Source organism: Chiloscyllium plagiosum, chromosome 31, assembly GCF_004010195.1.
Source record: "Chiloscyllium plagiosum isolate BGI_BamShark_2017 chromosome 31, ASM401019v2, whole genome shotgun sequence".
In the NCBI taxonomy this organism is placed as follows: domain Eukaryota; kingdom Metazoa; phylum Chordata; class Chondrichthyes; order Orectolobiformes; family Hemiscylliidae; genus Chiloscyllium; species Chiloscyllium plagiosum.
In genome coordinates this window covers 13,894,374-13,907,725 of record NC_057740.1, presented here as the reverse complement: position 1 = coordinate 13,907,725, position 13,352 = coordinate 13,894,374, and the positions used below count along the sequence as shown (strand labels likewise).

At 38.1% G+C, this 13,352-nt stretch overlaps 1 protein-coding gene across 5 annotated transcripts in view; it reads right to left on the bottom strand.

Moving 5' to 3' along the window:
• LOC122565231 (zinc finger RNA-binding protein-like) overlaps window positions 1-13,352 on the bottom strand; it is an 81,834-nt gene that overhangs the window by 21,370 nt on the left and 47,112 nt on the right. For all 5 annotated transcript variants that reach the window (XM_043720995.1, XM_043720993.1, XM_043720992.1 and 2 more), the window contains 4 exons: window positions 10,850-11,081; window positions 9,301-9,482; window positions 6,716-6,835; window positions 408-553 (listed from right to left, as the gene is read on the bottom strand). In XM_043720995.1, coding sequence (XP_043576930.1) covers window positions 408-553; window positions 6,716-6,835; window positions 9,301-9,482; window positions 10,850-11,081 — 680 coding nt within the window. The remainder of the gene's footprint in view (window positions 1-407; window positions 554-6,715; window positions 6,836-9,300; window positions 9,483-10,849; window positions 11,082-13,352) is intronic.

Genomic DNA, 13,352 nt, shown 5'->3' with positions numbered 1-13,352 from the left:
TTCTGCTACATACGTGTTGATACATTAATGTGGAAGCAACTATTCAGAGAGCACTCCACATTGCAAAAAGTACAGGAAGACAACACCAAATTTCTCTGACCCGAAAGCAGGATCGCAATATACAACATCTAACAAGACGTAAATAACAAAGTGCCAGCTCTGACCAGCAAGGTTAAAGGATTTCTGCCGCTTCACCAGCTCCACTCAGCACCTTTAATCAATAACTTATACATGGGCTTTAAATAGTGTCGCTTAATTAAAAAAAAATTCCTGATAAAGAATTACTAAATTTTTGATTCATTTTATTGTAGCAGACTTGCAAGAAACATGACAGAAAAAATGCTGCTAAAGTTCATTTGAAATTATTTCATTTGTGGATCAGTTTCCAGCCAAAATGCCATGTTAACCTCATTTCCATTCGCCAGCGCTCCTCCTCCTCTCTCCTTCTCCAGTACTCCTCCTTCTGCATTTGCTTTCTCATCTTCTCCTCATGGATTTTTCTGGCTCGGATACTTGGTTTTATTTCAACTTGAAGATCTGGATTCACCTTTTTCTTTAAAAGAGAGAAAACAAGCATTATTGCAGCATAATAAAAAACCATTTTCATTCCGCTTGATTTGCTGGACTGCAAAATTGATTCAAGTAAAATAGGAATGAGAAAGTGCTTACAACATATCAGTAACTGGACACACACTGTTGAAAGTTCAAAAATCCATCAATTTTAAATATCTTCTAACCAAATTTAATCCAAGCTCTCTTTTTCTGAACCTGTACTTACTTTAACCAGATTCCCCTTGCTTGAAATAGAGAAAAATTATAAATTTCCAAAAATTTAACAGAAAATGCCAGAGACACAAACTACAGGTCTGAAAAGGAAAGACCCAGCATAAATGCTTCAGTGACAGGAATCCACCTGAATAATTATCCTGCAAATCCCCTTAATGTTAATTGTCCTGCTTTAATTTCAGCGGTCTTCCTTGGGTCTTTGCTTTTCTTATGTCTAAAAACAAAACACCAAATTATTTCCAAAATGTTATTCTAATGTAACACTCTACCATTCAAGTACCCCAAAGCAATTTTATTTGCGTGTATGATTTATGACTGAAAATACAAATATTGTTATACATCGTACAGACCTAACCAAAGACATTATTGAACCAAGTCAAGGTTAATAGGCAATGCTACACAAATAATTTATTCATTCTTTCGCAGGACAAAACTAGCATTTATTGACCACCACTGAGTACCTGTGGGGAAATTGTGGTGAACTGCTTTCTTGAGCTATAACTCATACACGTGAGACATTAAATGGCTAATTTGCTCTACTGATCTGCAGGAAATTGGATATCTTGAGGCTCAGGTGGGATGCCTCTGTCTTACAGGTAATATATAAGGAATTTACATTCCCATCCCTTGCCATTCAGAGCCATTTGCATGACCATGTCCTAGTTATGTAGGAGAAAGTGAGGACTGCAGATGCTGGAGATCAGAGCTTAAAAATGTGTTGCTAGAAAAGTGCAGCAGGTCAGGTAGCATCAAAGATACAGGAGAATTGACGTCGATTCTCCTGCTCCTTTGATGCTGCCTGACCTACTGCGCTTTTCCAGCAACACATTTTTAAGCCCATTTCCTAGCCATTCAGAGTAAAAAAATTACATTATTATCCCCTATTCAGAAATTAATAAGAACACTGCAGTTAGCATTCTGACTTTCTGCTGCAGTTAAAAAATGATTCACAACAGATTTGGCCATTAAGGGATGATTTACACTACATTGTTTCTGGAGAAGATGATCACTGCATTGTGTCTTGAGTGGCACGCGACTGTGAGGGAGTGGCTGGGGGTTGTCTTGTGGGTGTTACTGACTGTGATATAAAGATTCTGTATAAAGAAAGGACTGTTTCTTTGTTTGAGAGATCCCTTGACAGGGCTTCGCAAGTATTGCAAAGAATGTTAAAGGTTCCTCCACAAAGCTTGTTATGTACTGTACTTGTCTAATAAAATTTTGCTAATTTGCAGAAATTGGTGTGTTGCAGTTGCATCAAGTGTGTAAGAATCTCAAGTAAAAAGAACAGAACGTTTGGTGGCAGCGGTGGGATTCCAACATTTACCGAGCTTCTAGGTGGACTGAGGAAGTGATCGTCTGAGCGCCGGTTGCGTGAAACGGATGGGCCCACAAGGTAAGATTTACCTTGATCTCTCTCCTTAACTTACCATTCAGTCGAGCCCTCGTTTCCTAGGATTCTGTGGTGATGGAATCTCTGAGGTAACTTACGCACTTGCATGCCAACGAGTTTGTTTTCAGAATCATAAGTTACTGGGAAGGGAGGTTAGAGTCCCTCCAGGAAAAGGGAAGTTAAAGTCCCCCTGGCAAAATGAGATTAGAGTCCCCCGAAAAAAAGTAGGTTGGAGTCCTCTAGTGGTGAGGTTTGATGCTCCAGAGCAAAGTGCATAAGATAAAAGATAACTACTGTATTGTGCCATCTCAGTCACCTTGCCTTAGACTGGTTAAGAGAGGAAATCCCTCACGTGAAGGTCAGGACCCTGAAGCGGGTGTGGAGATGGAAGACACTAGACTACTATACAGAAATAAGTTAGGAAATTGAGACTTTAAAAACGGGGCAAACATTTCTATTACAGGTTTTAATTGCGAGTCTTACTTGTACAAGTCAGAACTCTTGATTTACTTTGTTATTGTAGCTTAAACAATAATCTACTGATATCTGACAGTAGGTAGGAAATACACATGGAAGAGATCGATTATTATGACATAATAGGTCAATCAGGACCCAGATTTGTTCCTGAAGTATTAAGTGATACCTCTTCGCTGATTTAAGTTTCAGTTATCGGTGTTCACTGTGTATGGTCAAAATTTGAAGATGCTTATAATACCAATCAAACTTGCAAGGATTGAGAAAATTGTAAGGGAAAGCCATGCTAAAGACCTCCAGCATTTTTTTTTAAAAACCAAGAAGGATGATGACCTGATACAACAGCATTGTCCTTATTCAAGGAATAAGGAGTGAATTGGCAAAATATTTGTCATTACAGGGAACTGGTTTTATTTCGCAGGGAGTGTGGGGGTGAAACCCAAAATACTTTTAAGTTACTGTTTTGCCTTATTTGAATTAGGATCTAATTCAATGTATTTTGTGGGCTATGTAGTAGGGCAGATTTTGATTTTACATTAATATTATACAACATTAAGTCCTTTTTACAATAAAACATATAACCATAAGAAAAAATGATTGAGGGCCTTCAGCCCCTGATTTGTTTGAAAGTCTACAATATCTGCTTCTGGTCATGCTTTAGCCAGATGAGAGTATTGTATTAAACTATCTTTGCAGCTTTTTTAATGCAAGTGTTCATAGAAAGAAGAGTGCATTTTAATTTTGATGTTTTGTTAAGGTTTTAGAAAATATTAGAACTTGTGGCTGAGCTATTTTTAAGTTCTGTCTATTATTGTTAAGACTTCATTGGCCCACTTCATATTGCAAATTCAAAGAATGTTGATCCCTACCAAAGTTGTAGAGCTACTGGCCTGCAACCTCTGTAATTCTGATTGTAAATTTAACTTCACAAATAAAACAATGTCAGTTTGTCAACAACCACACATTCTAATTAAAAACACTGGTCATGAAACTTTAAAAGAAAATATTAGGTCCACTGATTCTTGTTTATAAATTACTGAATTGTTTAGGCAGCACAATTTAAAAATTTATGGGGTTGTATAAAACCTGATAATGTCATAAATAGTGAACAGAGCAACAGACTTCAAGACAACTGAGAATGTTGAAATAGGCAGACACAATTTATTGTAGTTAAATGTGTGACTGTCTTCATACTGATAACCACCTTGGCAAGGAAGGAATAGGAGAGGAAATGCAAAGATACTTGCAACAGCGAACATTGTCTCTCGCGTTTCTCCACTCACAGGTAAAGCACACCTTTGGAACACCGCCCGCCCCTCCACAACCTAATCCAATGGATTCAATCAGCTCCCCAGTCACGAGCATGAAAAGGTAAGAAGCTAACAATAGTAAAGAAGAGTTCTGTATGTTTTTTGTCAGTGGCCTTTCTACGGATATTAAACCATGTGAGCTTTACCTTCTCTTTCAATTATTTAAGGAATATGAACGCTCACTGGTCAAGCTAACATCAAAACAGCCAGTTGGCTTTGTTATATTTGACAGCAGAGCGGGAGCAGAAGCAGCAAAGAATGCTGCTTTCACCTACCCTGCTGCTGCAGCTGCTCAGATGCGCTGGTATCCTCCAACTGAAGCATCCCTGCAAGGATGGAAATCTCGTCAGTTTATTTAACTACCAGCATCCAAGAATTCAGATTTCTCATTGGAGTGGTGTGCAAGGACAGACTGGATTTTGTTTTCAGGTTGGAGTTTACTGAAGGAAATTTTGGATATCTGGCTCGTTTCCACTCTATGTAGAGGCAGTGGAGTGGTCACTAAGGACTGTGGATTTAAAAGCATGACTGGTGAATTTTGTTTCCATGTGGGAGGATCCTGGGGATCCTATCTACTGCATGGATGAGTAGTCTTTGGTGCTATAATCACTATGCTGTGTGCCAATAACTTGCTTAAGTACTGACTGTAAGAATCTTATGGATAAGCTGGTAGCACCATCTAGGTGGTTATCATGGAATGATAAAAGGAGGGAATGAGGTATTAAAGGGCTAATTTGCTCTGCTAACCTGCAGGAAATTGGATGTTCCGAGGATCGGGTGGGATGTCTCTGTTTTACAGGTAATATGTAAGGAATTTACATTCCCATCCCTTGCCATTTCAGAGCCATTTGCATGGCAATTTCCTAGTTATTCAGAGTAAAAGAATTAAATTATCATCCCCTATTCAGAAATCAACAAGAACGTTGCAGTTGGCATTCTGACTGCTCTCTGCAATTAAAGAATGATTCACAACAGATTTGGCCATTAAGGGATGATTTACATTACATTGTTTCTGGAGATGATCAGGTCACTGCATTGTGTCTTGAGTGGCACGTGACTGTGAGGGAGTGGCTGGGGGTCATCTTGTGGGCGTTACTGACAGTGATGTAAAGATTTTGTATAAAAGGAAGAACAGTCCCTTTGTTCGAGATATCCCTTGACACAGCTTTGCAAGTATTGCGAAGTGTGTTAAAGGTCCCTCCAGAAAGCTTGTACTGCACTTTACTCGTCTAATAAAATTTTGTTTGTTCCCAGAAGTTGGCGTGTTGCACTTGCATCAAGTGTGTAAGAATCTCAGGAATAAAGAACCTAACACATGCATAGTGCTGTTTGGGAGGGATTTTCTAGATTTTGACCGAGTAATACAGGAGGAAATGTGATTTATTTCAAAGTCAGGGTGGTGAGAGATTTGGAGGGAAACAGAGGTGGTGGTGGTGCTCCTCCTATGTGCCTGTTTCCTTGTCCTTATTGGGGACATAGGTCTTGGGTTTGGGATTAGTAATTATACACTTTTCAGATGCATTATAATGGAGTGCTCTATTACAACGGGGAGGATTTAGAGAAACGCTGAACAATCAAGGAGTTCAGAATGCGTTTGTGTTATCACCTGCCAATACTTAGCAAACATTTAGGCAGAAGTAAAGGATGTAAAAATCTGTTCAAATAAACCTCTTACATCTATGATTAAAGTAAAGTAGATTTGTGTTTTGGAGTATGAAACAGCTCAATGGCCTTACAGGGTGGATTAGGCTGTTAAAAGGTTGGTACTTAATTTAGAACTCTTTGTACTTGATCATGAAGTACCATTAAATATTCAGCTCAGAACTATTCTATGCAAAACTAATTCTATAGTCATTAAACTTGCAGGTTTGGGAATTTCTTGAATAGATGAGGATTTCCGATCACACTACCTTATGGTGATATGATTTATCCATTTGCCATTGCTGTTATTAACAATCAATCATTGAGAGTGTGGTGCTGGAAAAGAACAGGTCAGGCAGCATCCAAGGAGCAGGAGAATCGACGTTTCGGGGATAAGCCCTCCATCAGGATTTCAGACTTCTGCCAAACCGTTGATTCTCCTGCTCCTTGGATGCTCCCTGACCTGTGTTTTTCCAGCACCACACTCTTGACTTTGATCTCCAGCATGTGCAGTCCTCACTTACTCACTGTTATTAACAGTAATAAAATAGTAGACAAAACAGACCTAAAATCAGAACTTCAATCTATCTTTATTCCTAAGCTAAATTTCTAGCGTGTATGCATTTCAATACAAAGTAGCATCACAGCCTTTACACATAAATTTACATCACTGGCTCAATACTGAAAGCTGCAGCAAGCAGCTTCCAAAGATCTGTGGAATGTGATGAGGGATAAAACAGAGGCAATCTTTTTCATTTAATGCCTGTGGAATGCTTTATTTTTCTAAGTACTGGAATACAACCCACCACTATAACTCAACTCTGCAAAGCAGAACTTCACCTAACAAGCCATTTCAAACATACCAGCACATTCCTAACTCGGCACTCAATCTGCCTATTCTCCAATAAAAATACAAGTGACGCTCTGTTTGAAGTTCACCAATAATCTTTGTGAAGTGGTGTATAATCTACATACAATTACAACCATACACAATTATACTTCACATGGAAAAGTGAAGCAAGCATCCATGCCCCATACACAATCGTGAAGGATCCTAACACAAGAAAACTCAAGTACATTGCTGCATTAAAACGTAAAACACTGAAGTACTCACCTTGTATTGCAGTCTATGCCTACGACCTTTTAAATGCATATCCTTTGCGTTAGGATCATTAAAACTACATTCACAAAGCTTACAGTGAAATCTGATCACTTTTCCTTCATCATTCCGGACCTAAATGAAGTATAATAGAAACTACATGAGCAACTGGGAAGGTTAGTTTAGGCAGGTCAGGTAAGAAACATTTAGACAAACGCTAGCAAAATCTGAGAAACATATCACAAAAATACAACAGCAATATAGCTTCTGAATATCCTACGTAATTAGCTGCCACATTTTACCTACTTATCTCAATTTTGAGCAAGTTCCCATCATCACACTTAAGGAAGGAAACATATATAAATACAACACTAATTGCAAAGTCAAAATTCTGGGATCCCAAAACTGTCAATATGGCTTTCTTTATTCCAAATCTGCCTTTTCCTCCTGAAATTGCAATTCCTAGTAGAGTTCAATCAAAGTATTTTCCAAAATATGAAAAATTACACATTTCAGAATACGATCAAGCTTAAATATTAACTTGCCTTTTAGTGCCGTAATTTAATTTTTTGACTTAAAGACTACAGGCTTCGCTAAAAGCCTGGGCCTTGTGGTGACTAGTTGGTCCAGAATTGTAATACCATAAACTGAATTGGGATTGTGCAGTCTGCACATATCAAGTGGGCACATTTTGAGGCAGCAGTATGTTCAATCAGATATAAGAAATGCTTTCTTCAGCTTCTTGAAGATTGCTCAAAATATTCAAAAGGTATTTAAGATTACAGAGGAAGTTTAAAAGCTTTAAAGGGAAAATTAACAGACTTTGAAAAAAAAAATGTTATGAACACAAATCTGTGTTTTAGAAATTGTCTCTATGAATTTACCTTCCAAAAACATTTAATTTTGAAGCCAAATAAGAATACTCACCAGTGTTGTGATAGAAATAAAACATTAATAGCTTATATTTGAGAGTTCTAATTGTTCACACTTTCAAGGAAGAAGAATGCTTTGATTATTTTAAGTTAAATGTTTTGAAGTTTAAAACAAGCCAACCCTCAGGAAGGGGTGGCAATTGGCAAGGTAAGAATAGAAGACAAGATCATTTCTGATCACTCCCTCAGAGGAGGTTCGTGGGAATAAATGGAGGCTCAATTAGTGAGTGACGGCAAAAGAGAGAGAGAGGGGGAGAGTATAAAGCATTGATAGGATGAGAAGAATAATATAGTTAATGAGACAAAGAAGAATAAATGAAACACAATGATGTAAGATCTTTTAATGGGGGGGGGGGGGGGGAGAAAGAGAGAAAGATGGTGACAGAAAGGGAACAGCCAAGGAACATATTTTTCCATTAATGAAGCCACTGGCATTACACTACCAACCTACATGAAACGGAAGACAGAATGAGAGACAAAACAGTACCACCAAGACCAGGAAGGATCAAATGCAAAACTTAATATGTACAATACCACAGGTCAGCTAACAATATCAATCGAATATGTGCCTACACTGTCAAGTGTATCAGTGCATTTGCGCACACATATTTACAACAAAGGCTCCTTATGTACATTTGTCACACTATACCTTCAGTGCTACTAAAGCTTGGAGGGGTCAATTACATGCAAACTCACAGTCATAACTAATTTCCATTAGAATTATAGAAACAACATTTATAATATTCAGGACAGAATGCATGATATTAAAATGGGAATTGAATATACTTGCTCTGCTGGACCAAATATCCTCCATTTTCTAAAATCACTTCACCTGAAAGCAATATATGGTTTTAATACCTACAGGGTTTTTAAAATGAATATTGTGCAGGGTCACATGGCACTCTCAGCCCTCTTCTTTGAAGGTACTCTTATTGAGAAAACGTTCCTGCATTATCTGGCAATTCACCCAGACAACTCTTCGTGACTAGATATTGACTACATGCAATATTCCATTTGGATAGAACCACCACCTTCTGCTCCTTGACTACACTCCTCCAACGACCATACAATTAAGGTGTCAATCAATTCAGATTGCTAAAATAGAGGAATGTGTTCACTTAGTGAATCTTTGGAACTGTCCATACCACAGGACTATGGATACTCCATTGTTGCATATGGATAAGGAAAAGATAATTTTTAAAAAATCTCTCTGGATTCAAGTGATAATTTGGGAGTGTCGATGAGGCACAAGCTCAGCCAGAAGCAGACTGAATGGTGATGCAGATTCCAAGAGAATAACAGTGTCTCCTTTTCCTACTTGTATTACATACTGCAGGAAATTGCTGCAGATAACCAAACAGGATATTTAGCTCAAGCTTTCTCCTCTTTGTCCTGAGAACCATTATCAACTCAGCAGAGCACAAATAATGCTCACATTAGTAACTAGAGCATGTTTTAGAAAACGTTAGTTTGAAGAAAGCTAGAGTAACAAAGAGAGAATGAAAAAGGTAAAAGATCCCCCTAGCCTCTCCTTCATTTTATACATTAACATTGTAACAGGTCATGAATGTCTTTCAGTTCTAAAAACGTTATTATTTAAGAATACCACACACCTCCCTTCCCTGGATAAAATAAGTAAATTCTTTTCACATGTTTAGACATAGCTACCTCTTCTACATAATCGTGGCCTACAGGCTGGACATCGTTCTGAAGCTGCGCTGGGATAGTGGAAGCTGGCACTGGTGCTGCGGTCTGCTCAGGCTTGAATTCCTGCATCTGGGGCTCTGGCTTAGCATTTGGGACTTTAACTTCTTCCATTTTGTTTCCCATCGTCTGTAATTTGTTTCCTCCTTTGAATGCAGAAGAGAAGTTTTTGAATTTCTTCAAATGGCAGCTAGGTTGCAGTGCGTATTTGTTAGTATGCAAACTACATGCAATTACCGTCCCAGCACATCTTGTCTGGCAATTACATATCAATCACACACTGAAGCCTAGAACATTGTAATAGGCACAAAGCTGTCCTCAAGGATATACTTGTACTACAAATGTAGTACGGTACAAACAATGCAAATCCAGAGCTAAGGTTCAACCTGGTTCCAGAGTGCAATGAAAGCTCCCACTTCACTTGTCACTCCAAAGTCAAGTTGGGCTGAGACTCCAGTGCAAAACCTGTTTGCGCTGATGTGACCACAATCCAGGAGTCTCCTTTATTCATTTGCCGTATATGATGGACAATACAAGAATATTTCATTGTCTAGAGGATAGGGCTCCCAACAAAATTTAGAGATTCTGGAGCTATTCACAATTTATTCAGTTTCATTTCAAACAATTTGTTTAATTGTTGAAGTTCCAAGTGTGAAGGACAGTTAATTTAAGAACATTCAGCTATGATCATGGAACTCAACATGAAGTCCAAATCTGTAATCTCTTAGAAAAACCAATTAAACAGATAGGACTAAAGTCTTTTTCACCAAACTTGCAAATATCAGATGGATTGACCTAAAGCAAACCCCACACACAGTGCTTCAACTTCCACTTTCTCACACAAACTACATGTACCAGTAAGACTTTCAACTTTCTAATTAAAAGATACAACTTACTTAATAACAAGATTATATTGAGCCAATAATTCAAGACTGCATTTTTTTTCTCCCAATTGATAAAGTTGCTGAAGTAAAATAATTTGAATTGGATGTGGATTGGTTTTATTTTCTCACAAACTCTGAGCCACAATACCTGTCAAAATGGTGTACTAACAGGATTTAGCATAAAAAAAAAGTTGCAAGGGTATGTTAGATGGATAACTTCCCTCTACCTTCCCAATGTTTTTCGCCTTGTCCAGAGGTCAGATTCACAAAAATAATGAGCACCTTTTGGGGAACTGCAATTGCGCTTAAAATAGCAAGAGTTGAAGAGACAGCATCACCAAAGCACCATGTGAAATCCATTATCACAGAGTTTCTAATTGAAATTCACTGCAAGGTGATGAGGAATAGCAAGGGGATCATTGCTTCACCTCTCAGCTCTGATTGTCATAGAAATTAGAGCTACAACTGGAGATTGAACCAGAGAATTTTCTGTTGCACAGCTTTGCTCCACAAACTGAAATACGGAGGGAGCAGTGAGCTAATGAGTAATTAACTGAATCTTCACAGGAAAACAGAACACAGAGGATAGGAAAAGAGACATTTGTTGAAGTTCAAAATCTTAAACGTACCAATAAATGTTATTTTGGGTGTTACAGGTTTCTTCACTATTAATGCAGGTGGTTTACTTGTATTATTAGTGAATGCAGCAGCTGACTTGGGAGGCATCTGGATTGGTGTTGGTACTGTGGCTGTAGTAGTGACACTGCTCACTGGCTTATTCACAGCAGCTGATGTCGAATTTACTACAACTGGCTCAGTTGAAGGAATTGGCTTACCCAATTTGGTATGCAATTTAACAACCTACAGAAATGAAAATGACGATTAAAATCCATTCAGCACTTACATCAAACATGAATTATAAAAGTTTAGAAACTAATTCTAAACAATCCAAAATATATCCAAAAAAGTTAATATACAAGAATGCACATGATTATATTACAAAATTCATTCAATCACTCGCCTTGAGCTCTGTTTCAACCAGAGTTGTTTTTCTTAGCGGTTTTGTTCATGGTTGTTTGATGGAGGTAAATGCAGCAGATGATGACGCAGATTCCGCACACAGCAATTTATTTCAATATTAGTTAACCACTGGAAGAAATTTCTGTCCTTATTTGAATGACCCCTGAGAACTTCCCAAGTGAAAAAGCAGATAGCACATTCGCGTAATCCCTCATCCTTGACTGTTTTGGTCCATACGGCACTGTCTTAGACATGCAACAGAGTCAGCCTAATTTATATACTCATATAAGGAGGATTGAAAGGGAGGCAAGGGAGATGGGGGGAGTGGTGTTTTTGCTTCAGGATAACATTACGGATATATTTAGGGAGGATATTCCTGGGAGATCATCCAGTGAAATTATATGGATGGAAATGAGAAATAAGAAAGCAATGTCCACCTTAATGGAATTATATTATAGGTCCTCCAATAGTCAGCAGGAAGTCGAGAAGCAATTATGTAAGGTGGTCTCAAATATCAGTAAGAATAATAGGGTTGTAATGGTAGGGGATTTTAACTTTCCAAACATACTCTAGGACTGTCATAGCATTAAGGGTTTGGATGGGGAGGAATTTATTAAGTGTGTACAAGAAAACAGGTTTTTTATTCAAAATGGGGATATATCTACTAGAAAAGGAGCAATACTTGACATTCCATTGAGAAATGAGGTGTCAGTAGGGGTCCACTTTGGGACAAGTGATCATAATTCCATTAATTTTAAAATAGTTATGAAAAAAAGGATAGAACTGGTCAAAAAGTTCAAGTTCTAAATTGCAGCAAGGCCAATTTTGATGGTAAGAGACAGGAACTTTCTAAAGCTGACTGGGGGAGACTATTGACAGATAAAGCAATGGTTGGGAAGTGAAAGGCCTTTAATTTAAGATAACGAGAGTTCAGAGACAATATATTACCGCTAGTATGAACGGCAAAGCTGATAGTAAAGGGAATGCTGGACGATAAGAAAAAGGAGGCGACATATGTCAGGCTAACCCTCAGAACTTTTTACATGCAAGTAAATCTAAAGCACGGAGTTATAAGTTTGAAGACCCATTTCTGAACATATGCTTAGAACTTTCTTTTGTGCATTGAATTAATCTCTAGAGAAGTATAAGGGCAGTAGGGGTATACTTGGGAGGGAAATCAGGGGGGCAAGTTGGGGACATGAGATAGTTTTGGCAAATAGAATTAATGAGAATCCAAAAAGATTTTATAGTACATTAAGAGCAAAAGAGTAATTATGGAGAGAACTCTTAAAGAGTAACGTGGTCGTCTATGTGTGGAACCACAGGAGATGGATGAGGTACTAAAATATTTTGCATCAGTATTTACTGTGGAAAAGGACAGGGAAGTTAAAGAACTTGGGGAAATAAATAGTTATGTCTTGAAATGAGTTCATATTACAGAAGAGATGGTGCTAGTGGTCTTAAAATGCTGAAAGGTAGATAAATTTCAGGTGCCTGATCAGGTGTTTCCCAGAACTTTGTGATAAGCTAGAGATAGGATTACTGGGCCCTTGCTGAGATATTTGTATCATCAACAGCCGTAAGTGAGGTGCCAAAATACTGGAGGGTGGATAAGGTGGTGCTACAATTTAAGCAAGTCGGTAAGGAAAACCCAGGGAACTATAGTCTGGTAAGCCTGACATCAGTGGTGCATAAGTTGTTGGAGGGAGTTCTTAGGGACAAAATTTACATGCATTTGGAAAAGCGAGCACTGACTAGGGATAGCCAACATGGCTTTGTGTGTAGTAAATCATGTCTCACTAGCTCGATTGAGTTTTTTGAAGAGGTAACAAAGAAAATTGATTAAGGCAGAGCAGTATATGTTGTCTATATGGAATTCAGCAAAGCATTTGACAAGATTCTGCATGGTAGAATGGTTAATAAGATTAGATTATATGGAATTCAGAAGACCTTAGCCAATTGAATACAAAATTGGCTTGAAGGCAGCAACAGAGGGCTGCTTTTGGACTGGAAGCCTGTGACCAGCAGTGTATCATAGGGATTGGTACTGGGTCCACTGCTTTTTGTTATTTATATAAATGATTTGGATGTAAATAAAAGAAGCATGTTAGT